The sequence below is a fragment of the Podarcis raffonei genome, chromosome 8, assembly GCF_027172205.1.
Source record: "Podarcis raffonei isolate rPodRaf1 chromosome 8, rPodRaf1.pri, whole genome shotgun sequence".
NCBI lineage: Eukaryota > Metazoa > Chordata > Lepidosauria > Squamata > Lacertidae > Podarcis > Podarcis raffonei.
The window spans coordinates 79,718,066-79,746,029 of record NC_070609.1 but is presented as its reverse complement, the minus strand read 5'-3'; the positions used below and the strand labels follow the sequence as shown (position 1 = coordinate 79,746,029).

General features: G+C 42.2%; 1 protein-coding gene and 2 pseudogenes across 2 annotated transcripts; 2 read left to right on the top strand and 1 right to left on the bottom strand.

Moving 5' to 3' along the window:
- Positions 1-99: 99 nt before the first annotated feature.
- On the bottom strand, positions 100-27,964 carry LDLRAD2 (low density lipoprotein receptor class A domain containing 2). 2 transcript variants are annotated; one of them, XM_053401039.1, is made up of 5 exons: positions 26,967-27,964; positions 5,330-5,803; positions 4,057-4,206; positions 2,470-2,607; positions 100-1,130 (listed from the first exon to the last, which is right to left on the bottom strand). In XM_053401039.1, the coding sequence occupies exons 1-5, from the start codon at positions 27,088-27,090 to the stop codon at positions 907-909; spliced, it is 1,110 nt and encodes a 369-aa protein (XP_053257014.1). In that variant the 5' UTR covers positions 27,091-27,964; the 3' UTR covers positions 100-906. The 2 variants fall into 2 exon arrangements, with proteins under 2 accessions (XP_053257014.1, XP_053257015.1); XM_053401040.1 differs by lacking the exon at positions 4,057-4,206.
- Positions 12,492-14,275, top strand: LOC128419853 (NADH-ubiquinone oxidoreductase chain 5-like; annotated as a pseudogene).
- LOC128419854 (cytochrome b-like) lies at positions 14,315-15,951 on the top strand (annotated as a pseudogene).

The following is a 27,964-nucleotide window of genomic DNA, read 5'->3' as shown; positions in this document are numbered from 1 at the left end:
GGAAGAAAGGGTGCCCTTGTGCTCTGGCTGCAGGTTTCCCACAAGCATCTTGGCAGCCACTGTGAGAACAGGATGCTGGGCTAGATGGGCCATTCCAGCAGGCTATTCTTTTGTTCTTAAATGCATGGTGTGGATGTGAGCGTATCTCAAGGCCTGGTGCCAAGTGCCTTAGTTTGAGCCCACTGAGGAAAGAAGCAGGCATCTCCTGCCACCTTGTGGGAGATCAGCCAGTATACATCTGTCTGATTAGCCCAGGGGTCAGCAAACTTTTTCAGCCGTGGGCCGGTCCACCGTCCCTCAGACCATGTGAGGGGCCGGACTATATTTTTTTGGGGGAAGAAAGAAGTACGAATTCCTATGCCCCACAAATAACCCAGAGATGCATTTTAAATAAAAGGAAACATTCTGCAGTGGTACCCCGGGTTACATATGCTTCAGGTTACAGATGCTTCAGGTTACAGACTCCACTAACCCAGAAATATTACCTCGGGTTAAGAACTTTGCTTCAGGATGAGAACAGAAATCGTGCGGCGGCAGCGGGAGGGCCCATTAGCTAAAGTGGTGCTTCAGGTTAAGAACAGTTTCAGGTTAAGAACAGACCTCCAGAACGAATTAAGGTCTTAACCCGAAGTACCACTGTACTCATGTAAAAACACCAGGCAGGCCCCACAAATAACCCAGAGATGCATTTTAAACAAAAGGGCACATTCTACTCATGTAAAAACACGCTGGTTCCTGGACCATCCGCGGGCCAGATTTAGAAGGCGATGGGGCTGCATCTGGCCCCTGGGCCTTAGGTTGCCTGCCCCTGGCTTAGCCCCATGATGCCTCTGCTGCCAGCTGCACCCCTTCTGGCCCATGCTCTTCTAAAACTAAGGGCCTGTGACCCTGCCCCCCATCTAGGAGTCACACGGGTGGCTCGGTGCTTCCATGTGGGGTGACCTTGGGCGGCTTCCGGTGGGTGCAGCTGCGTGGGCAGAGGTGGCAGGCAGCGCAGACGGAATTGCAACCGGGCAGGTACCTGCAGGCGCCCATCCTCCAGATGAACCAGCCTGGATTCCAGCAGCACCAGAACACGAAGGCAGCGCCCAGGATGGCAGCCAGCGAAGCAAGGATAGGTTTGCGTTTGTCTGCAGGAGGAGGAGAAGGAGCCTGGTGAGTTGCAGGAACACGGAACAAATTGTGCTCCCCAGCAAACAATTGCCCCAGCTGTGCTATTTTGATATTGTTGTTCATTTCAACAAATACAGACACTGCTTGACTGTGAAGAAAAACTCGGAGCAGTTTACAAAAAAGGGTAGAACAAGAAAATCAAAAAATTGCGACAATAAAACCTACAAAAATTTAAAATACTAAGAGATTGAAATTCACTTTAACTTTATAAGCATGTGGATAGGCCTAGCTATACAAAAATGTTTTATATATGATATGTAATGAATTGAAAAAGACGTTTAAAATAACATTTGTAAAAAACAACAACCCAGTAGCTTTTCTTTTGGGAATTATAGGGACAGAACTACCTAAGCTGTACAGAAACTTATTCATGTATGCGACTACAGCGGCAAGAATGTTACTCGCCCCAAAATGGAAAACAAGCAGAAGTCCCAGCAAAGGAAGAATGGATGCAAAATCTTATGGAATATGCAGAAATGGCAAAACTTGCCGGAAGAATGAGAAATCAAGAATACAAACTTTTTATAAAAGAATGGAAATAGTTTATTGAACATTTACAGATAAGAACGTTTGCATGGTTATTGTTAAAACCTGCAGTTTTATTACAGTATATATTTAAAGTAGATGAATAAATGGGCAAATTAAGTTAATTTGGATATGCAGAAGATATTAAAACTAAATTTAAGGAACCTCAGAAAGAGAAAGAAGGAAGTCAAGCTTTGAAATGGTAGAATGATTGTAAAATTAGTGAAATGTAGACCTGAAAAGCATTTTTAAAAAATGTTTTTAGCAGATTTCCAGGGGAGATGAATGGCGGTTTGGCTGTCTTCCTGTTAGCTCCTGCTGACTTGGTGATTGATAACAGATAATCTGACTATCACTCTGGAGATAAGGGATGATCTGGGAGTTACCCTCAAATGCTTTGAATGAGGCTGTTTTTCTGCTGTATGCACCTGGAGACATGGATGGGGGTTAGAGTGAGTGGGCGAGCTGAAGAGTTGCTGTTGTGCCAAACAACATGGAATCGCCTTTCGTAGGTAAGACAGAACTGTGTATTTAGCTGAAAAGAGTACAGTGATAGCCACCTGCTTAGTATAAATAGTCAGGGAGTTCCCAAATGGCACACTATAAACAACCAAAACAAAACAAAAAAAAAAAATTTCTTTCCAGTAGCACCTTAAAGACCAACTAAGTTAGTTCTTGGTATGAGCTTTCGTGTGCATGCACACTTCTTCAGATACACAACAACCAAGTTATTACAAGACCTCATTCCTGCCAGCAATGGTGCTGCTGTACCTGTTTTGTCCCAGGTGGCAGTGCCTGGGGGCAGGAGCTGGCTTTCCTGGGGTCCTGCGCAGGTCACCTGACTTGGCAGGGCGTTAACTGCAGAAGAGGCATCGGCATTATTCAAGGGCGGCAGGAGCGTGGGTGAGCCTGGAGTTGAAAAGGAGAAAGAGTCAAAAACAGTAGTGGCCTCTGTGCTGCCACGGAGAAACCAAAGCAGAGGGGCGTAGCCTCCTCCTGAAGGAAGGTGCGGACAGGTGACCCCACCTAGGCCCGAAGTCACCCCCCCCCAAAGCAGGCTCAAAGCTTCTCAAAGCTTTTCAAAATCATTTTCTCAGCAGCTAAGCATCTGCTCATTTGCTCTGCTGTTGCAAGGCAAAACTATTACTTTTATCAGCACGAGAAGGCTTCAAAAAGCTAATGAATAGACTCTGTCAGAGCAGGCCTGAGAACTGACTTTTATTCATTCTAGTTGCAACTTCTTGGACATGCTGAACCGCTCTCATTCCCCTTTCCTGGGAAGGGTGCTAAGAGTCCAAAAGAGTCCCAAGACAGGGGAGCTTTCTGTTCATGCTCAGAGGATCTCATGGGCAGGACTCCTGAGGGAGGAGAAAGGGGAGGGAACTAGAAGGGGAATATATACTCTGTGCAAATGACTGTGAACTCGTGCATGCTTTTTGAGAGTTATCACACTTGCTCCTTCTACCAGTTCATGGATGGTAGAAATAAAGCCTTTTCTCCGAAACTATTGTTTGAGTGTCTGTTGACTCCCATTTTCCCTTTCCCGGGCGCAATATTTTTCCCACCCGAGGGCAAAGCCTCATAAGGCTACATAAGGCTACACTCCCTTTCCTAACAACTTAAGGGGCCGCTGCAGCCTCACTTTCTCACCCATTTTTTAAAGTGATCATGAGCAAGGAATGGCACTGTTACAAGAATTTTAAGGTCATAAATATATAAAATAAATGTTCATAACTGTGTATATAAACCACATGTCTGAAACCCCATAGAAAAAGTCCAGAACAAATTGACCTCAAATATTTCTCTGCAAGGTCAAAATGGGAAATCTCCCCATTGTCTCTTTGCTCTCAAATCCTGTCTTAAGGGCACTTTTAAGATATGAATAGGGTGTGAGCCCAGTAGTTATCATAACAAAAGAATGGCCAGGCTCCCCAGGTAATCCAGTCAAGTGACCATTAACAGGTAACCTGGCAGAGATGATAAAAACAATGCACTCAGATTTCTGTTGTAGACCGCCTTTTCTGTGATGTAGGTATGATGTTTCTGGGGGTGGTCTTGGACTCCAGGGAGGGCAATTTAAAATGTCTATATAAGGGCTTGCGCGCATGGTTCGGGGTCCTCCTCCTCTCTCCTGCGTGTGGGGGAGCACCCTGTTGCAACAGTTAATAAAGATCAGGCTTACCAGCTGCTTTGCTTCTCAATATTCTCTGGTTGGCCTCTGTTATTTTCTCCTACCGAGAGAGAACCTGCAAAAGGACTCTATATGGGCTCTTGGGTACCCCATAAGGGAAAAGGAGCAGGTTTTTATTTACTTATAACAGCACATACACACACCCTCTTCCTTCTACAGCCACCAACCTTTGCACCAGGCCGGGGCCTGGGCAGCCTGGTCTGTACCATCCCCACAGTTATCGACGCTGCCGCCATCGCAGACTAGGCTGGGAGGGATGCACTTGCCATTGTGGCAGGGAAAATACGACTCTGTGCTGCAGGCCGAAGCGTTCAAGCCTGCAAGGGGAGGGAAAGGCAGATTTTGCTGTTCTTGTGGTTTAATGTACCTATACAGTGGTACCTCTGGTTATGTCCTTAATTCGTTCTGGAGGTCCGTTCTTAACCTGAAACTGTTCTTAACCTAAAGCACCACTTTAGCTAATGGGGCCTCCTGCTGCTGCCGCGCCGCCACCACCCAATTTCTGTTCTCATCTCATTCTTAACTCGAGGTACTATTTCTGGGTTAGCAGAGTCTGTAACCTGAAGCGTATGTAACCCGAGATACCACTGTAATCAGTGGTTTTTTATAGAAAAAAAGCGGCCAGTACTCACCACGAAGTTGTTACAATGAGGTGCTGGTACAGCGTACCTTTGAGTATCCCTAGATAAAAAGCACTGCCTAGAATATACCTCCCAAACTAGCTTAAAACAATAGTTAAAATGCATTTAACACCAGCATTGAAATTTTTTAAAAGGTAAAGGACCCCTGGATGGTTAAGTCCAGTCAAAGGTGACTACGGGGTTGTGGCACTCTTCTCGCTTTCAGGCCGAGGCAGCCAGCGTTGGTCTACAGACAGCTTTCTGGGTCATGTGGCCAGCAGGACTAAACCACTTTTGGCACAACAACACCGTGACGAGAACCAGAGTGCTCAGAAATGCTGTTTACCTTCCTGCCACAGTGGTACCTATTTATCTACTTGCACTGGTGTGCTTTCGAACTGCTAGGTTGGCAGGAGCAGGGACAGAGCAACGGGAGCTCACTCCGTCGCTGGGATTTGAACTGCTGACCTTCTGACCAGCAAGCCCAAGAGGCTCAGTGGTTTAGACCACAGCGCCAGTTTCCCTGACAGCAGCCCAGTGGTCCACATCACCTGCACCTTACCCTTAGGGTTACAGTGTTGGACTAGGACCCAGGATTTCAAATCCCCCCACTGGGCAACATGAAACTCCCAGGGTGACCTTGGAGCCCAGTTGCTGCCTCTCAGGCTCACCTGCCTTCCAGGATTGGGAGGGTTAAATGAGGAGGCATACACCACCTTGAGCTCCTTGGAGAAGAGGTGGAATATAAATGCAATAAAATAAAATTAAAATAAGATAGAGTGGCATTGCTCTGCTCATTTGGAGCAGCTTCCCGCCTTACCAGTTCGAATGGAGGTGAAGTCACCGACAAAGTCAACACGAGGTTGCTGGCCCCGAGTCACGAGTCTCAAGGTGAGGAAGTTGCTGGTGGAGATGACGGGCCTTGGGATGTTCTTCCCGCACAGCGGCATTCCCAGGGGCTTGGCGGTGTGGTTTTGGCCATCGTAGAATTGAACGTAGGAGCCTGCTGTGCAAGGGTCAGGGGTCTCCCGTTCCCTCCTGGACTTGGGAAGGGCCAGAGTGGGGTGGTCGTTGCTGGCCCTGCTGGCCAGCGTGCTGGAAGGCGAGCGCACCATGCTGTACACCAGGAAGAAGCGGAACTGGAACTGGACCTTGTCTTTGGGGGTTGCCGCTTGCATGGTCAGCTGGCAGTCGGTGCTGGCCACTACAAAGTAGTAACGGCGGGAGTCTCGGTGGGACGTCAACACCATCCCATCCCCGTGCAGGGTCTGGCCACAGAAATCGACCACGCTCACTGTTGGGCAAGAGGGAGAGGAAAAGAGAGCGTCATTGGCAAGGCACAAGGACATAGAAGAACAACTTTCTGGACCAGGCCAGAGACCCATCTATTTTTATTATTTTTATTTATTTAGGGGACAAGTGATTATGCTACCTTTGCACGGTTAGGATACCGCGGCCGTTTAAAGAGTCACTGGGCAGGCATTTCCACGAATAAACAACATAAGCTTCTGACTATTACCACCGTCACTGCTTTTACTCCTATCATCTTCAGGCATCGAAGCGGGTGCCGGCACCGGTTGAACTGTCTACCCACCGTTAGCCGGAAACATGGCCCACGCAGGAGCCTCAGTAGATTTAACGATCTTTTCGCTCCATTTAGCCGGAGTTTCCTCTATTCTAGGTGCAATTAACTTTATTACTACCTGTATCAATATAAAACCCCCTAATATAGCACAGTATCAAACCCCCCTATTTGTTTGGTCTGTCTTAATTACAGCAGTACTTCTTCTTCTTTCTCTTCCTGTCTTAGCTGCTGGCATCACCATACTATTAACAGATCGAAACTTAAATACATCCTTTTTTGACCCGGCTGGCGGAGGAGATCCCATTCTTTATCAACATTTATTTTGGTTCTTTGGTCACCCAGAAGTATATATTCTGATTCTTCCTGGTTTTGGTATAATCTCCCACATTGTCACATATTATGCAGGCAAAAAAGAACCCTTTGGCTATATGGGAATGGTGTGAGCCATAATATCAATTGGCTTCTTAGGCTTTATCGTATGGGCCCACCATATATTTACAGTGGGAATAGATGTTGACACCCGAGCTTACTTCACCTCAGCTACAATAATTATTGCCATCCCCACCGGAGTAAAAGTTTTTAGCTGACTTGCAACGCTTCATGGCGGAACAATTAAATGAGATGCCGCTATATTATGAGCTTTAGGATTTATCTTTCTATTTACAGTGGGGGGTCTTACAGGGATTATTTTAGCTAACTCCTCACTAGACATCGTTCTTCATGATACTTACTACGTAGTTGCTCACTTCCATTACGTTCTGTCAATAGGCGCTGTATTTGCAATTATAGGTGGATTTGTCCACTGATTTCCCCTCTTTACAGGCTATACCTTACACCATTCATGAACAAAAGTTCAATTTGGCGTAATATTTACTGGAGTTAACATAACATTTTTCCCGCAACATTTCCTTGGACTAGCCGGCATACCTCGACGCTACTCTGACTACCCAGACGCATATACTCTTTGAAACACTATTTCATCAATTGGCTCCTTAATCTCCCTTACAGCTGTCATCATAATAATATTTATTATCTGAGAAGCTCTAGCAGCTAAACGTGAAGTCCTCACTCTTGAATTAACAAACACAAACCTAGAGTGACTTCACGGCTGCCCTCCACCATACCACACATACGAAGAATCAACCTATGTACAAACCTCAAGGGAGGGGGGACTTGAACCACCTCTAACCAGTTTCAAGCCAGTCACACATCCTCTTATGTTTCTCCCCTTATAAGGTTCTAGTAAAATAATTACATAACTCTGTCAGTGTTAAATTACAGACTACAAGACCTGTGAACCTTAGTGGCACACCCAGCACAACTAGGCTTCCAAAATGCAGCCTCCCCAATCATAGAAGAGCTCCTTCATTTTCACGATCACGCATTAATAATTGTTTTTTTAATTAGTGCCCTAGTACTATATATTATTGGGACGCGGGTGGCGCTGTGGGTTAAAGCCTCAGCGCCTAGGACTTGACGATCGAAAGGTCGGCGGTTCGAATCCCCGCAGCGGGGTGCGCTCCCGTCGTTCGGTCCCAGCGCCTGCCAACCTAGCAGTTTGAAAGCACCTTCGGGTGCAAGTAGATAAATAGGGACCGCTTACCAGCGGGAAGGTAAACGGCGTTCCGTGTGCTGCGCTGGCTCGCCAGATGCAGCTTGTCACGCTGGCCACGTGACCCGGAAGTGTCTGCGGACAGCGCTGGCCCCCGGCCTCTTAAGTGAGATGGGCGCACAACCCTAGAGTCTGGCAAGACTGGCCCGTACGGGCAGGGGTACCTTTACCTTTACCTTTACTATATATTATTAGCTTAATATTATCAACAAAACTTACACACACCAACACAATAGATGCCCAAGAAGTTGAAATAATTTGAACGATCCTCCCTGCAATTATCCTTATTCTAATTGCACTTCCATCCCTCCAAATTCTTTATCTAATAGACAAAATTAACAACCCCCACCTAACCATTAAAGCTATTGGCCACCAATGATATTGAAGCTATGAATACACAGACTACGAAAATCTGCTATTTGACTCTTACATGGTTCCAACATGTGACCTAAATCCAGGAAATTTTCGCCTATTAGAAGTAGACCATCGAGTTGTAATTCCTATGGAATCCCCAATTCGAATCTTAATCTCAGCAGAAGATGTTCTACATTCATGAGCTGTCCCAGCACTTGGCATCAAAACAGATGCAGTCCCAGGTCGATTAAACCAAACTACCTTAATTACATCCCACCCCGGTCTATTTTATGGCCAATGCTCAGAGATTTGCGGATCAAATCATAGCTTCATACCAATTGTTGTGGAGTCAACACCCCTAAAATACTTCGAAGCATGATCTAAAATAATAATCTCTTCATCACTAAGAAGCTAACTTACAGCACTAGCCTTTTAAGCTAGAGAGGGAAACAACTTTCCCTTAGTGACATGCCTCAACTTAACCCTGCCCCTTGATTCATAATATTTGTACTAGTGTGAACAACCCTAATTATATTTCTTACAAAAATTACTAATACCAATGCCCATCTCTCAGCTCCCCAATATAAAAAACAACCCAATAACCACTACTGAACCTGACCATGGCCCTAAGTTTTTTTGACCAATTTGCTATTCCTAACATATTAGGAATTCCACTAATTATCCCAGCTTTGTTTTTTCCACTAACCATTTGATTTTCGACCAATCGCCTTATCCAAAACCGTTACTCAACTATCCAATCCTCACTCATCATTACTGCCACAAAACAAATAATATTACCTATTAGTACTGCAGGACATAAATGAGCAAGTACTTTCATAGCACTTTTACTAATACTCACATTATTTAACACCTTAGGATTATTACCCTACACTTTTACCCCAACCACTCAACTTTCAATAAATATAGCTCTTGCCGTCCCAACCTGATTAATAACTGTATTAATTGGCTTACGAAACCAACCAACAACTTCACTAGGTCACCTTCTCCCAGAAGGCACACCAACACCACTAATTCCCATATTAGTAATAATCGAAACAGCCAGCTTACTTATTCGTCCTATCGCACTAGGCGTGCGTCTAACAGCTAACCTAACAGCCGGACATTTACTAATTCAACTTACCTCGACAGCTGTATTGGCCCTTATAAACAGTATAACCTTAACTGCATCAATAACTCTTATTACATTAATTTTATTAACCTGCTTAGAAATAGCTGTCGCCTTAATTCAAGCATACGTTTTCGTGCTACTTCTAACACTCTACCTACAAGAAAACATCTAATGACTCACCAAGCACACCCATTCCATATAGTCGACCCCAGTCCATGACCCCTAACAGGAGCCATTGCAGCCCTCTTACTAACATCTGGTCTTGCAGCATGATTTCACTTCAATAATATAAATTTAATTTATCTTGGCTTTATCATTATACTTTTAACAATACATCAATGATGACGAGACATTATTCGCGAAGGCACGTACCAAGGACACCATACAATACCAGTACAAAAAGGTCTACGATACGGGATAATTTTATTCATCACCTCAGAAGTATTATTTTTTGTTGGGTTTTTCTGAGCCTTCTACCACTCAAGCCTCGCCCCTACCCCTGAACTTGGAGGCCAATGACCACCAACAGGAATTCACCCCTTAAACGCCTTTGAAGTCCCATTACTAAACACAGCTGTCTTGCTTGCCTCCGGGGTAACAGTAACATGAGCCCATCATGCCCTAATAGAAGGAAAACGAATTGATGCCATTCAAGCATTATCACTAACAATCTTACTAGGCCTATACTTTACAGTTTTACAGGCCAGCGAATACCACGAAACATCGTTTACTATCTCAGACAGTGTCTACGGTGCAACCTTCTTTGTGGCCACCGGCTTCCACGGCCTCCATGTAATTATTGGATCTACATTTCTCATTGTCTGCCTCATTCGACAATCCATATTTCACTTTACAACAAACCATCACTTCGGGTTTGAAGCAGCCGCCTGATACTGGCACTTTGTAGATGTTGTATGACTATTCCTATATGTATCAATCTACTGATGAGGCTCTTACTTTTTTAATATAGCTAATATAGGTGACTTCCAATCATCCAACCCCAGCCAAATCTGGGAAAAAGTAATGAGTCTTACGCTAATATTAATTTTTGCCACACTAATCTCTACTATCTTAATACTAGTAAGCTTTTGATTACCACAAATAATACCAGATATAGAAAAACTTTCCCCCTACGAGTGCGGATTTGACCCTTTAGGATCAGCACGACTCCCTTTCTCCATCCGATTTTTTCTAGTGGCTATTCTATTTCTCCTCTTCGATCTAGAAATTGCTCTTCTACTCCCTACCCCATGAGCAATTAACCTTTCACAACCCATAACAACCATAATATGAACCTCTACAATTATTACACTTCTAACTGGCGGCCTAATTTATGAGTGATCCCAAGGTGGTTTAGATTGGGCTGAATATGGAGGTTAGTCTAACTAAGACAATTAATTTCGACTTAATAAATTCTAATACTATTAGAACCCCCAACATGTCAATAATCCTCTTCCTATTAAAAATTACATTTCTACTTGGTCTCCTAGGCCTATCCATTCACCGAACCCACTTCATGTCTATTTTAATTTGCCTTGAAGGAATAATACTAATTCTTTTCCTAATAATAGCTACCTTTACAACCTCCACGAACACCCCAACTACTGCCATATTGCCTATTTTACTTTTGGCACTATCCGCTTGCGAGGCCAGCACTGGCCTTGCCCTACTAGTTGCTACCTCTCGAACACACGGAACCGACCACATAAAAACCCTAAATTTACTAAAATGCTAAAAATTATTATCCCAACTGCCTTTCTAGTTCCCTCAGCCCTTTTACTCAACCCAAATATTCTATTTCCAACCATAACCGTATTCTCTATACTATTAGCACTCTCAAGTCTTATATTATTTAATCACCCCATACTCCTAAAAATATCTAACACATCCACATATTTTAACATTGACACCACCTCTGCCCCTCTAATCATCCTCTCCTGCTGACTACTACCACTCATAATCTTGGCCAGCCAAAACCATTTAAAAACTGAACCACTAAATCGAAAACGAGTTTTCCTAATAATTTTAGCAACATTACAAACAACCCTCATTATAACTTTTGCTGCCTCAGAGTTTATTTTATTTTATATTTTATTTGAAACAACATTAATCCCCACCCTAATTATTATTACACGCTGAGGAAACCAAGCTGAACGCTTAAACGCTGGCCTTTATTTTTTATTTTATACCTTAGCAAGCTCCCTACCACTATTAATTACACTCTTATATTTTAACAATAAATATTCTCACACCTCAATAGACCTTCTCTTTATAACTCAACCAGAACTACTTCCTACAGACTCTAGCCCAATACTCTGGCTTGCCTGCCTCTTAGCCTTCTTAGTTAAACTACCCCTATACGGCCTCCATCTATGACTACCAAAAGCACATGTAGAAGCCCCGATCGCTGGCTCAATAGTCCTAGCTGCCATTCTACTTAAACTAGGAGGCTACGGCCTAATCCGCATTTCATCTATACTCAACCCACACCCACCTAACCTAATATATCCGATTATAATCCTCGCCCTCTGAGGCATTTTAATAACTAGCTCGATCTGCCTACGACAAACAGACCTAAAAGCCCTTATTGCTTACTCATCCGTAAGCCACATAGGCCTTGTAACCGCCGCTATCATTGTACAAACACCATGAGGTTTAACAGGAGCTATAACCTTAATAATTGCACATGGCCTAACATCATCAGCCCTCTTTGCCCTAGCAAATACCAACTATGAACGAACACACACTCGAACCCTTCTCCTTGTTCGAGGCCTGCAGTTGGCCTTCCCACTAATATCAACCTGATGACTTCTAACCAACCTAACTAATATAGCCATACCCCCAACAATTAACCTACTTGGAGAACTATTCATTATCTCCACCCTATTTAATTGATCTACCCCAACAATTATTATTACTGGAATTGGAACTCTTATTACTGCCACTTATTCCCTTTACATATTTTTAATAACCCAACGAGGAAGCATTTCAACACAATTTCGACTGCTCCCCCCCACCCACACTCGAGAACATCTTAATCTAATTCTACACTTATTGCCACTAGGGCTTTTAATTATAAAACCTGCCCTCATTTCAGGTCTATTTACTTGTAAATATAGTTTACCCAAAACACTAGACTGTGACTCTAGAAACAGAAGCCCCACCTTCTTATTTACCAAGAGGTGTATTAACAATTAGAGCTGCTAACTCTAATAACTAAGAATAATACTCTTAGACCTCTTACCTCTATAGGAAAGCAGCAATCCATTGGTTTTAGGCACCAAAAATCTTGGTGCAACTCCAAGTAGAAGTAAAAAATGCACGACCTTCTCCTTCATTCAACCCTGCTCACAGTCCTATTCATTCTGACACATCCCATTCTCACAACCATAAATCCAATTCCCTTAATAATAGGATGAGGCATACTTTACGCAAAAACTGCTGTACAACTAGCATTTAAAGTCAGCCTTATCCCCCTAACTATTTTCATAAACTACGGCATAGAAGCCTCCACAACTAACTTTACATGAACCAACATCGCCAACATAGACATTAATATTAGTCTTGTATTAGATATATACTCCCTTACATTCATTCCAATTAGCCTCTTCGTCACATGATCCATTCTAGAATTCGCCAACTGATATATATCACAAGACCCACACATAACCCGATTCTTCAAATATCTTCTAGTATTTTTATTAGCCATATTAATACTCGTTACAGCCAATAACATATTCCAACTGTTTGTTGGCTGAGAAGGTGTAGGAATCTTATCCTTCATATTAATCGGCTGATGGTTTGCCCGCCCAGACGCCAACACCGCAGCCCTTCAAGCCATTATCTTTAACCGCGTAGGAGACATTGGACTAATACTAGCCCTTGCCTGACTCGCAATACACTTAGCAACCTGAAATATTCAAGAAATAACAATTGAAACCAAAACTCCTCCCCTCCTCCCTCTCTTTGGCCTAATTCTCGCTTCCGCAGGTAAATCCGCACAATTCGGACTTCACCCATGACTTCCAGCTGCTATAGAAGGTCCAACGCCCGTTTCAGCCCTACTACACTCTAGCACCATAGTTGTAGCTGGCATCTTCCTTCTCATCCGACTTCACCCTATTCTACAAAATAACAAAACAGCCTTAACTATCTGCCTTTGCCTAGGAGCTCTCACCACACTATTTACAGCTCTTTGCGCTTTAACACAAAACGATATTAAAAAAATTATTGCCTTCTCAACCTCTAGCCAACTAGGACTCATAATAGTAACCATTGGTCTAAACCAACCACAACTTGCCTTTCTTCACATTTCAACACACGCCTTTTTTAAAGCAATATTATTCTTATGCTCTGGCGCAATCATCCATAACCTTAACAACAAACAAGATATCCGAAAAATAGGAGGAATACAAAAAATACTGCCAACTACAGCTACCTGCCTAACTATTGGCAACCTCGCTTTAACAGGAACCCCCTTTCTATCAGGCTTCTACTCAAAAGATACAATTATTGAAACCATAAACAACTCTCACCTAAACGCCTGAGCCCTCATCCTTACACTATTTGCAACTATATTAACCGCTACCTATACCATACGAATAACCTTCTATGTCCAAATAAACACACCACGAACAACAACATCACTAACAAATGATACACCACCAACCCTTTCTAATCCTCTTATTCGTCTTGCCATTGGAAGCCTTGTAGTAGGCTTAATCCTTATAACCACCCTCCTTCCAACAAAACCCACCCCAATCACAATACCAACCTCTATGAAACTAACCGCTATCACCGTTGCCATCCTTGGAGCACTCTTCGCCCTCCAAGTTGCAAAAAAAACAACCTGACTTACAGCTACAAAACGATCAAAACACCACGAATTTTCTAACCAACTAGGCTTCTTTAACCCGAAACTTCATCGCATCATTCCACTAACCTCACTATTTATAGGACAAAACATAGCCCTTCACATCAACGATCTCCTTTGATTAGAAAAATCAGGACCCAAAGGACTAGTCTCCTTAAACCTTCCTAGCATTAAAGCCAACACACTAGCACAAAAAGGCCTAATAAAATTTTATTTGTCCATTTCTATTATCACCTCAGCATGCTTCAAAAACCCCCTTCACTAAATATTGCCATTAAAAATAACACCAACACAACATACCCACCAAAATACCCCCCAACCTTCCCTCATATTTCCGGAAATGGATCCGATGCCAAAGCCACAGAATAAGCAAAAACAACCAACATTCCACCCAAATAAATTAACAACAATACAAGAGACACAAAAGAACTCCCTAACAAAATTAAAATTCCACAACCCACACTAGCACCAACTACTAAATTTCCCGCCCCAAAATAAGGAGATGGATTAGAAGCAACCCCAATTAAACTAATCACCAAACAAACTATAAAAAACCCAATCAAATATATCATTATTTTAATTTGGCCTTTCACCAAAACCTGCGACTTGAAAAACCACCGTTGTATTCAACTATTAAAAACCTCTAATGACACTAAACTTACGAAAACACCACCCCATTATCAAGATTATTAACTCCTCCTTTATTGACCTCCCAACCCCATCAAACATCTCTGCTTGATGAAATTTTGGATCTTTATTGGGCCTCTGTCTTATTATCCAAACTATTACAGGCCTCTTTCTAGCCATACACTACACCCCAGACATCTCTTCCGCATTCTCATCTGTTGCCCACATTCACCGAGACGTCCAATATGGGTGACTAATCCGCAACCTACACGCCAACGGCGCTTCCATATTCTTTATCTGCATGTATCTCCATATTGGACGTGGCTTATATTATGGTTCCTACATATATACTGAAACCTGAAACATTGGAGTCCTCCTCCTACTTCTCGTTATAGCTACAGCCTTCATAGGATATGTGCTACCTTGAGGCCAAATATCATTCTGAGGGGCCACCGTCATTACCAACCTTCTCTCCGCAGTCCCCTATATTGGCACCTCTCTAGTCGAATGAATTTGAGGCGGATTTGCAGTAGACAATGCGACCCTGACTCGATTTTTTACCTTCCACTTCCTATTGCCTTTCCTTATTATAGGTACTTCCATAGTTCACCTACTCTTTCTTCATGAAACAGGATCAAACAATCCAACTGGCTTAAACTCCAACACAGACAAAATCCCATTCCACCCATATTACTCGTACAAAGACCTATTAGGTGCCATGCTAGTCCTTACCCTTCTCTTATCTCTTGCTCTCTTCACACCAAACCTTCTAGGCGACCCAGAAAACTTCTCCCCCGCAAACCCACTAGTGACCCCACCACATATTAAACCAGAGTGGTATTTTCTCTTTGCCTACGCAATCCTCCGCTCTATTCCTAACAAACTGGGTGGCGTCCTAGCCCTACTCTTCTCAATCCTTATTCTTTTAATTATACCAATAACCCACCTCTCAAAACAACGAACACTAGCATACCGCCCACTATCTCAGCTACTATTCTGACTCTTAATTGCTGACATCATTATCTTAACATGAATCGGAGGCCAACCAGTAGAACACCCCTTCATTATCATTGGTCAACTAGCCTCCATTCTATACTTCACCATTTTCCTTATCCTAATACCAACACTAGCCCTTGCAGAAAACAAGCTCCTTAAATGATAACCTCGTCCTAGTAGCTTAAATTTAAAGCACTGGTCTTGTAAACCAGAAATGAGATTTTTTCCTCCTAAGACATCAAAAGAGAAGGCCAAAACCCCTCATCGCCAGCCCCCAAAACTAGCATTTTTATTAAACTATCTTCTGCTTCAGCCGCCCCAAGCGGCTTTTTTGCCTCTACACTTCAGCCGCCCCAAGCGGCTTTTTTGCCTCTACACTTCAGCCGCCCCAAGCGGCTTTTTTGCCTCTACACTTCAGCCGCCCCAAGCGGCTTTTTTGCCTCTACACTTCAGCCGCCCCAAGCGGCTTTTTTGCCTCTACACTTCAGCCGCCCCAAGCGGCTTTTTTGCCTCTACACTTCAGCCGCCCCAAGCGGCTTTTTTGCCTCCACACCTCACGCCACCCCTAAAACATGTCCGATGATCTATTTACTATTATGTATATAGTGCATTAACTTATTTTCCCCATGAAAAATTACATATACATTATCCTATAAATAAGACATTATACGTATATGTATAATTATACATTAATATATTTACCCCATGAATATCCTATATATACTATCTTCTATATATTTTACATAATACATACTAACTATTCGTGCATACATTTATATACCATACGACTATTATTTAAGTATTATTAACCTATATATTTGACTTAAGGATATTTATGTATATCGTGCATTACTGTTCATCCTCATGGATATCCATCAATCACTACCCTCCATAATCTTACATTCAGACATTACCTGCAATCATTCTCTTCAACACGGAAGTGTATTTTATACATGGTTATCTCTTAATCTAGCTTCTCACGTGAGAATCATCAACCCCTGCGTATAAGGCCCCCCTCCCTAGTCTCACGTCCATAACATGAGGTTGCACCACTTTCTCACCTTTTCCAAGGCCTCTGGTTGTTAGGTCAGGACCATCCTACTCTCCATCACCACTTTCTCACCTTTTCCAAGGCCTCTGGTTAATGGGTTAGTTACCCTCTTACCCTTGCTCATAGCATAACTGGTTTTCCTGGCGGCTGGTATTTTTTATTTCTCTTTCCGTTCAGACCTCATCTCAAGTGCTCCTACCTATCCGGTTTTAGTCTGAGCTAACAGTGCAATGGTCTTCGCGCAAGTTCTCTATATGGTATTATTGTCTTAATGCTTGGTAGACATATTTTTTTACACCACGAACGCAACCCTAAAATTTCCCATACAAATTTCAACAAATTTTAAACAAATTTTAACAAATTTTTCAAAAAAACCTCTAATTCAAAATTTTATACAAAATACTCCGCGTCCGTGCTCATCACACGAAACTAAAAAAATTATTAATATTTTTTCTACAAGAACTAAATTAATTACAATACTAAATCTAACCATATAAATTAAAATTTAACTAAAAAAAAATACATTTTTTTTATGGCAAACCCCCCTACCCCCCTACCAATAATTTTTCTTGTTTAATCAAATTTTTTTCTCGCCAAACCCCTAAAACGAGATTCAACTAAACTGATTAATTATCGGCTAATCATAGTCAACACTACACTTTATAAAATATAAATGCAACTACAATTTTTTGTTTAAACCCTTGTTAAAATTTGATTCGTTTATCAAATTTTTCTCCTGAAAACTTCTAGCATATCTTAAAATTTAACAAGATGCTTTAATAAAATATGTTACCTTTGTCAGGACTGAACAACAAAGCCTTTTTTAATAATTTGTTATGTTTGTCTGGACCAAACTACAATTTTTTAAAAAAAATTTTGATTCATATATATATATAAAAAATTTTTTTTAATACTATTAACAACCTTTGTTATATATCCCAGGACAAAAACATGTTATTGTAGCTTATTTTTAAAAGCGCGGCACTGAAGATGCCGAGATGAGGAACAGAAAAACCTCCACGAACAATAGCTTTGGTCCTGGGCTTACCGTTATTTTTTATCAAGATTATACATGCAAGCCTCAACAATCCAGTGAAAATGCCCAAAACCCCTTAAAAGACAAAATGGAGCAGGTATCAGGCACTATAATAAGCCCATAACACCTAGCGTCGCCACACCCCCACGGGCTTACCAGCAGTAATAAACATTGGGCCATAAGTGAAAACTTGACCCAACTATGATAACTTAGGGCTGGTTAATTTCGTGCCAGCCACCGCGGTTATACGAAAGGCCCAAAATAACGGCAAACCGGCGTAAAATGTGACTAGAGATCAATAATATTTTTAACATCAAAATTTATAGTCTAGTTGTAAAACACTAAGACAACAGAGAACACCAACACAGATGTTATTACTATTATATTCTTGACCACACGAAAGCTTAGAAACAAACTAGGATTAGATACCCTACTATGCTAAGCCCTGAACATTGATAGTTATTTATACAATACTTTCCGCCAGAGAACTACAAGTGAAAAACTTGAAACTCAAAGGACTTGACGGTGTCCCATATCGACCTAGAGGAGCCTGTCCTATAATCGATACCCCTCGTTCCACCCAACCTCAACTAGCAAACCATCAGCCTATATACCGCCGTCGACAGTTTACCCTATGAAGGTCCAATAGTAGACACAACAGCCTTAACGCTAATACGTCAGGTCAAGGTGTAGCAGATGTTGAGGAAGAGATTGGCTACATTTTTTATGATAAAAAATACGAATTGCACTATGAAACACTGCATGAAGGTGAATTTAGTAGTAAAACAGATAAGAGTGTCTGTTTTAACAACGCTCTGGGACGCGTACACACCGCCCGTCACCCTCCTCAACAAAAACTAAAGCAACTTTCATAAACAAAGATTACTTAAACTAGAGGAGGCAAGTCGTAACATGGTAAGCGTACCGGAAGGTGTGCTTGGAATAACAAAGAGTAGCTTATATAAAGCACCCAGCTTACAACTGGGAGATGCCGCATCCTAAACCACGACCTTTTTGAGCCCAACAACTTCAGCCAAATAAACCCACAAAACCCCAAAAACCCATTAAACCAAAACATTTCTTTCGGCCAGTAAATGAGATTAAACCCCACCATTGGCCTTACAAGTACCGCAAGGGAACAATGAAAGAACAATGAAAAATCTTAAGCATAAAACAGCAAAGACCAACCCCTGTACCTCCTGCATCATGGTTTAGCAAAACCCCTTCAGACAAAGCAAACCTTTAGCCTGCCTCCCCGAAACCAAACGAGCTATTCTTAGGCAGCTATTAATCTTGAGCACACCCGTCCCTGTAGCAAAAGGGTGGGAAGACCTAAAAATAGGGGCAAAAAGCCAATCAAGCTTGGTGATAGCTGGCTGCTCAACAAGAGAATTTAAGTTCAACTTTAGGCACACATGAACCAATACCTCTAAATTCATTATTTTTTCCTAAAGAAAATCAATGGGGGTACAGCCCCATTGAACCGGAATACAGCCCGAACTGAGAGAGACCTAACTTTTTAACTATAAGTAGGCTTCAAAGCAGCCACCACAAATCGCGTTATAGCATTGACCAAAATTAATTCCACAACCCAAACCAACCTCCTGACATACCCCGAGCTATTCTATACCAATATAGAAATACCAATGCTAAAATTAGTAATAAGAAACACTAATTTCTCTTTGCATACCCTTAAATCAGAATAGAAAAACTACTGACAATTAACAACACTACACAACCACACAACCACACATTTACCCTAGACAAAAGTTATATAAAATTTGTTAACCCAACACAGGAATGCATACAAGAAAGGCAAAAAGCCGTAAAAGGAACTCGGCAAAAACTTGTCCCAACTGTTTACCAAAAACATAGCCTTTAGCCCTACAAGTATTAAAGGTCCCGCCTTTAGTTGGGGCGACTTTGGAGCAAAAAAAACCCTCCAAAAAATTCAACTTATTTATTAAGAATAACACACCAAAAATAATTTTTAGACCCAGCAGTACTTTTACTGTCTGACCAATGAACCAAGTTACCCCAGGGATAACAGCGCCATCCTCTTCTAGAGTCCTTATCGACAAGAGGGTTTACGACCTCGATGTTGGATCAGGACACCCCTATAGTGCAGCCGCTATAAAAGGTTCGTTTGTTCAACGATAAAAGTCCTACGTGATCTGAGTTCAGACCGGAGAAATCCAGGTCGGTTTCTATCTATGAAGCACTATTTTTAGTACGAAAGGACCAAAATAGTGGGACCCACACTAAACAAGCGTCCCAATTAAAACTACTGATTATTACTAAAGTAGTTAACTATGCCCACCCTACCTTACCAAAATTAGGTTTATTAAGGTGGCAGAGTCAAGCAATGCAAAAGACCTAAAATCTTTCTATTATTATTATTATTATTATTCAGATGTATACATTTACTAATTTTACAATCATTTTAACATTTCAAAACTTGACTTCCTTTCCCCTCTTCTTTCTGCTGTTCCTTAAATTTATTTTTAATACCTTCTCCATATCCAAATTAACTTAATTTGCTCATTTACTCATCTACTTTAAATATATACAGTGGTACCTCGGGTTAAGAACTTAATTCATTCTGGAGGTCCGTTCGTAACCTGAAACTGTTCTTAACCTGAGGTACCACTTTAGCTAATGGGGCCTCCTGCTGCTGCCACGCTGCCGCCGCGCGATTTCTGTTCTCATCCTGAAGCAAAGTTCTTAACCCAAGGTACTATTTCTGGGTTAGCGGAGTGTGTAACCTGAAGCGTCTGTAACCCGAGGTACCACTGTACTCTTATAAAACTGCAAGTTATTACAATAACTATTATTACAATAATCCTGCTAATGTTCTTATCTGTTTACAATTTATCTGTAAATATTCAATAAACTATTGCCATTCTTTTATAAAAGGTTTGTTGTCTTGATTTCTTTTTCTTCCGGTAAGTTCCGCCATTTCTGCGTATTCCAAAGTTTTTGTATCCATTCTTCCTTTGCTGGGACTTCTGCTTGTTTTCCATTTTGGGGCGAGTAACATTCTTGCCGCTGTAGTCGCATACATGAATAAGTTTCTGTACAGCTTAGGTAGTTCTGTCACTATAATTGCCAAAAGAAAAGCTACTGGGGTTTTTTTTACAAAAGTTATTTTAAACATCCTTTTCAATTCATTATACATTGTACCTTGGATCCCCGAACACCGATGGAGAACCTACGACGGACCCTCTAAGGGCTCTTGTGTCCCCCATAAGGGAATAAGGGCAGATTTTGTTTTTTACACCTCAAAGCTCATTCGGCAAGAGATGACTCAAGCTCATAATCAGGCCATGAGGCTGCAGCCTCTCCACCTCTTCCTTTGTCCCCCCCTCCCTGTACATAATATTATGGGGTATACTGCTTCTGAAAGTGGAAACTTAATTTAGTACCAACCGCCAGACAGAACTATCCTCCATGACAATTTGTGTATAACTGTGTGCAGTTTGCAGTCAACAAGGTGCAACATTGGCTATTTTGTTTTTCTTCTAAGAATGAAATTACTAGAGATTTTGCAAGCGAGTGAGAGTTCAGTCTAATGTTCCTGTCACAGCTGTTTGAAAATGGATGACTTAACCAAGCATTTATCAGCGTGCTAAATGAGCACACTATCACACGTGCTTAAATTATTTGCTTTACTAATTGCAACACCCAGCATATTACCATGGGCTCATCGGTGGCCCAGAGGTGGCCGAAGGAAGCCTGTTTAACCCGAATAACACCCAGAGGATGGTTGCCTTGCTACTGTCGAGTGCAACAGAGGACAGGGTTGTTTTGTGGCAATTTAAAGTTGATAAAGAGATTTATGGTAGCGGAAACCTTTGTGGCCTAAAGACCCCTTCTCCTTTCGTCCACAGAAGTTTATGCCACTATAAATCTCTTGGTCTTTAAAATGCCACAAGACTCTATTGTGTTGCCTAATGTCAACTGCTGTCTCAATTACCCGGCACTCATTTATTTCACTCCTTTTCACCACTACCCAGAAACAACAAAATGGCCAGCACATTAAACCCAGGAATTCTGGCCCTCTAATTCTTCCCATCAGCTTCATAATTTCCACACATCCTATTGAGAAGAATGAGAGGCTGTACTCAAGATGTCCCCCACCCCCTCGCCCAGCACCAGCTTCTGGGAAATTTCACTTGGGCGTTTTGTCACTGGCTCATTCCAACTTGCCAGTAGTGAGAGATACTGGGAACAGCCTCTGGAGACAGGTTTTCAAACACTTCTGAACCACACAGTGTTCAAGGTAGCTGTTATGTTGGCGTATAATTTTTTTTTTTAATAAAATATTTATTAAAGTTTTACAAAATGAAAAAAGAAAAATACAAATACAAAGAAAAAAGAAAAAAGAAAAAAAACAGTTCCATCTTTCCATTCTTTCATTTACTTAATTTTCTGGACCTCCTCTAACCTCCCTTTTTGTATTCCAGTTTAATTTATCAGTTCAGCAAATCCTTCCCCTCTTTACTTGTCCTAATCTTTAATCTTAAAATAATGTAACATTAGATTTTTACTTATTAATAGTCCATTTTTTCATACTCCTTATAGTATTATAACTAAAAACCACATCACTTTCAATCCAACATCATTCTAACATTCATTAATTTTGCAATATTTCTGTAAATAATCTTTAAATTTCTTCCAATCTTCTTCCGCCGACTCTTCTCCCTGGTCTCGGATTCTGCCGGTCATTTCTGCCAATTCCATCACCTTCATCTGCCATTCTTCCAGGGTGGGTAGGTCTTGTGTCTTCCAATACTTTGCGATACGTATTCTTGCTGCTGTTGTGGCATACATAAAAAAAGTTCTGTCCTTCTTTAGCACCTGTTGGCCGACAATGCCCAGAAGAAAGGCCTCTGGTTTCTTCGAGAAGGTATATTTAAATACCTTTTTCAATTCATTATATATCATCTCCCAGAAAACCTTAATCCTTGGGCACGTCCACCAAAGGTGAAAGAATGTACCTTCTGTTTCTTTACATTTCCAACATTTGTTATCGGGCAAGTGATAAATTTTTGCCAGCTTGACTGGGGTCATGTACCACCTGTATATCATTTTCATCATATTCTATGTTGGAGTATAATTATAGAGGGCGTGTGTTATTGTTTAGCTGTTTTAATTATTTATTTGTGTTTTTACCTTGTATTTTATTCTGTGAACCGCCCTGAGATCTTATGAAGAAGGACGGTATATAAACTAAATAAATAAGTAAATAAAACAAATAAACTTTGCAGCTTAATGGTCAGAAATGGTCATTCTGAAACCACAACTTGACAGCCTTTCCAGGTCTGGTTTCCAACCTGCAATGTGGCACTCATGTTAAAATTTCCACTGTGCGCTCCTTCTCTATTCCATCCCCCTGCCTCTTTTTCTTTGTTGTTGTTTAGTCGTTTAGTCGTGTCCGACTCTTCGTGACCCCCTGGACCAGAGCACGCCAGGCACTCCTGTCTTCCACTGCCTCCCGCAGTTTGGTCAAACTCATGCTGGTAGCTTCGAGAACACGGTCCAACCGTCTCGTCCTCTGTCGTCCCCTTCTCCTTGTGCCCTCCATCTTTCCCAACATCAGGGTCTTTTCCAGGGAGTCTTCTCTTCTCACAAGGTGGCCAAAGTACTGGAGCCTCAGCTTCAGGATCTGTCCTTCCAGTGAGCACTCAGGGCTGATTTCCTTAAGAATGGAGAGGTTTGCTCTTCTCTTTTTCTTTTTTTGATCTTCTCTTTTTCTTATCAAGCCCCATCCTTTCACACTTTCTCCCTGGTTAGTTTCCTGCCTCCACACTTTCCCTTAAAATGAACTGCTATAAGAATTTAAGGTCTCAAATATATAAATTCAATGTTTGTAAATTAAAAGCCAAAGACATACATAAGTATGTAAACCACGTATCTGAAATAGTACAGGAGAACAATCCTGAAGCCATTTTGACTCTCCCAAATTGACCTCAAATATTTCTCTGCAAGGAGGAAGGAAGTGGGAAAACCTCCCCATTCTCTTTGCTCACAAATCCTGTCTTAAGGGCATATCTGTGTATGAATTGGGTGAGCCTGTGACCTGGATTCAGGAACTATTTACCATCACAAAAGAATGGCCAGACTGCCCACATGATGCAATCAGTGACCATTATCATATACCCTGGCAAACAGGATTTCTGCTGTGGACTGCCTCCTCTGCTGTTGACTGCCTCCTTCTGTGATGTATGTATGATGTTTCAGGGGGGTGTTCTTGGGCTCCAGGGTGGGCAATTTCAAATGTCTATGTAAGAGCTTGCACACCAATGTTCTGGGTTCTTCCTTCCTCCTGCGTGTGGTGAGTGGAGACCCTGTTGCAACAGTTGAATAAACATCAGGCTTACTAGCTGCTTTGCTTCTCAATATTCTCTGGTTAGCCTCTGTTATTTTCTCCTACTGATAGAGAACCTACATCAGGACTCTATATGAGCTCTTGGGTACCCCATAAGGGAAAAGGAGCAGGGGGGTTTTCTTATAACAGAAGAAAAACAAAACAAAAGCCGAACAAGGGACAGCGCAGATCTGCGGGACAAAAAGGCAGGGAGGCAAAATTGATATGGTGGGACTTGGATACATCACAAGGCAGTTGTTTGCTTCCTGCGCAGCATCTTTTGTTTAAAGAAGCTGTAAAAGGTAAAGGTAAGGGGGCCCCGGACCATCAGGTCCAGTTGTGACTGACTCTGGGGTTGCGGCGCTCATCTCACTTTATTGGCCAAGGGAGCCGGCGTACAGCTTCTGGGTCATGTGGCCAGCATGACTAAGCCGCTTCTGGCGAAAACAGAGCAGCGTACAGAAACGCCATTTACCTTCCCGCCAGAGCGGTACCTATTTATCTACTTGCACTTTGATGTGCTTTCGAACTGGTAGGTGGGCAGGAGCAGGGACCGAGCAACGGGAGCTCACCCCGTCACGGGGATTCGAACCGCCGACCTTCTGATCGGCAAGTCCTAAGCTCTGTGGTTTAACCCACAGCACCATCCGTGCTGTCTATTGTGACTAAAATATTCCTTAGTGACTGTAAACGCACCCTTTCTCAAGCTCTCCCCACTCACTCACCCTCCCAACGCCAAAGAATAGCATCTGCAGCTACTAAACACGAACCCATATTTATTTTCTTAGGTTTCACTTTGCCCAAGCTCATTTTAAATAGGTACCTTTTAGCGCAAGCAACAAAAAGTCTTTGTGGTATCATTAGCACAATATCTGAAAGGCTGCAGTAAGTTTGTTCTCTGTTTCTCCAGAGGGGCAGAGTCAATGGGTGGAAATTTCAGGGAAGCAGATTTCGGCTAAATGTTAGGAGGAGCTGCTCAACAGTGGAAACGACCGCTTTGAGAGGACATGAGCTCTCCTTCACTGGAGGTATTGAAGCAAAGGTTGGGCATCCGTAAGTGAGGGATGCTGTGATTGCACCCCACTTCAAGCAGGGGTCTGACCAGATGATCTCCAGGGAACCTCTCAACTAAGGCTGGGTGATAGCTGCTTTTCAGCATCGTGATATATCACCAGGTAAACACTGCGATATATGATATATCATGATGCCTGAAATAAGGATGGCAGCAATGTCTAGGCAACACGATGACCATGTACATACGCAATAGACAATCTTTATAGAATTCCTTCAAACCATAACAAGTACAAAATGAAATCTTTAGTCTTGAAGTCTCTGAAAATCTTTAAATGAAGCAAGGTACCAGACTGTGTACGATGAAAGACAAGCTGTGAAGCTTTGTGTATTCAGCAAATATGATGTCCAACACTGAACAGTGAGTCTGGATATTGACTACTGTTTTGTAGAATTCTTTGTTAGCGTGGTGGGAGGATATAGAATTGCTTCATAAACCGGTCTTATTTCAAATGAATGTATGTAAATGAAAATATCAAATGCTGTGGAACAGTGCTCATGTAATAATGTAGTCATAAGGATAGAGCTATGTAGAGCATTGCCTGGCTTCACAGTTTTATCTGCATCGTGATTTTTTGCATAGCGCACACACAAATCATGATTCACAATATATTGCCAGGTCAAAAATTATGAAATCGTTATCACAATATGGACTTCAAACCAGCTTTGGATGATATATCGCCCAGCCCTACTCTCAAGTCATGATTATTATCTCTCCTGGGGCAGTAAACGCAGCACTTTGTGTCAACCTTCATATGCTGCATCCACAATCCAAGCCATATTGATGGGGCTGTCTGCTACTCCATGAAAACCAGCAAAATGGAAAGAAGAGGCAGGCAAGGGCAATTAAGATACCTGGATGCTACACTAGGTCTTTTGACTCCAGCTCCCATCACCAACCCAGTCCCCATCTGCTAGAGATTTAGGGGCCAAGCCAAGATGTCAAGCCAAGACTGCCTGGGAAAGAAATTGAGGAACCGGCCAAAATAGACCTTTCCAAACTCTGTGTCACAACAGTTTAGTGTGTTGGCTGCAGTGTGTTGGTGTGTTGTGCAAATGCTCCTCTCGGGACTGCAAAGGGGTTGTTAGTAAAACTGAATTACTGTGTCACAAAATGATGCATGTCTAAAAAGTGTGTCACCAGCATGAAAAGTTTGGAAAGCTCCTTTAAAAAAACAAAAAAACAAAAAACAAAAAAACAGAATCCTTTTTCCTGGATGGAAATCAGATGGAAATTCCCAGGTGTCAAAAAAGGCTATTTATGTATGCCACTACTGTGGCTCATGTTTCGTTAGCCCAAAAATGGAAAACGAGAGAGATCCCAACTAAAGAAGAATGGCAACTTAAACTGATGGAATATGCGCAGCTTGCGGATCTAACATAAAAGAGAACAAGAAGAACATACGTTTAGAGAAGATTAGAAAGATGTTTATTGAATATATGGAGGAAAATTGTGTACACTTGAAAACATGGGCAGCATTAAGATAAATTCAACAGTGTAAATAAGTTTTGATGGATGTAATAATGGAATACTTAGTGGTTTTTAGTTTATATAAAATATGCAGGGATTTATGTTGTGCAAAATGAACCATGGGAAGAGAGGAAGGGAAGATATTGATATTTTAAGGTTGTTTAAATGAATATTCTAAAATGTAAAACAGAAATTTAATAAAAATTGTGACTGTTGAATTGCAAAAGAAAAATGGGGGAAAAGGAAAAGTTTGGAAAGTTCTGAGCTAAAGTTTCAGCCTACCTGTCTGCATGGTGGAGACTGCAGGGACAGCAGCATTCAGGAGAAGCAGCCATTTCCCCCACGCCTGCAAGGCTCCTCGATGGGCTGGTTTGCTCATCTTGGTCTCTTTCGGGAGCCCCGGCATGCCAGGCTATAGCAGAGGGAATGGCAGGAGTGTGTGAAATGGCAACAGCTGTGAGAAGCAGGGTTTAAATGGACCACCCCAGCTCTTGGTGACCAAATCAAGCCGGGGATTGCTTTTGCATGATCTGACAAGGGAACAAAAGGAGAGGCTGGCAAGCTTATTGCAAAAGAGGCTCATCCTGGTATAAGTGTGTGTTTTTTCTAAACGGGCAGCTTAACTTTTGCCCTCCTTCATGCCGGCTTTTGCAGACGCTGTCTGCACATCGCTCAGTTGCCATGGGAATGACGGGAGACGGATGGAGCGATGCAAACATCCTGTCTCGGGCAATCTAACCGAACGCCTCGGGAATCTTGAACTGGCTCCTGGCATCACCATGTGCCAGCTCGCACCTGCTTTCTGGACGATCCCACGCCTGAGGCTGGCAGTTTTGAAACGAATGCAAGTTGGGTCCAAGCAAAGCCAGCCAAATGGGAAACAAGAGCACTGACAGACACTGCTGGGCCGTTGGCTGAGGGTGGTGCCACGCTTTCAGGCCCACATCAGCACCATGCCTTTACAATGCAGCTTCCTGTTTTCCTATCCGTATCTCTTGCAGCTAAAACCACAACTCTAGTCCGTGAAACCTCAAGCCACAATGCATTTAATGGTCTTTGAAGGTGCACACAAGGTTCTGTGTTGCTTCAGGAAGAACATGATCCTGCAGCTGCCAGTGGAGACATATTCCCACTGACCTAGCAGTTAGATGGTGTGATTTTGTTTCCATCTGTTCCCTCCTGCTCTGTTTTTTTCATTGCTTTCTCTTCCACAAAACCATTTTTCTTTTCTCTCTATTGCCCCCTTCTTCCTCCACCACTTCCAGTGACTTTACTTGAGT

Bases quoted from the DNA above. Each gene is read 5' to 3' on its own strand.
- LDLRAD2 (XM_053401039.1), bottom strand. From the start codon at position 27,090: ATGCCGGGGCTCCCGAAAGAGACCAAGATGAGCAAACCAGCCCATCGA. The intron at 4,207-5,329 runs GTAAGGCGGGAA...CTCCCCTTGCAG, and splicing joins CTTCACCTCCATTCGAACTG to GCTTGAACGCTTCGGCCTGC. The intron at 1,131-2,469 runs GTACAGCAGCAC...CTCCTCCTGCAG, and splicing joins TGCCACCTGGGACAAAACAG to ACAAACGCAAACCTATCCTT.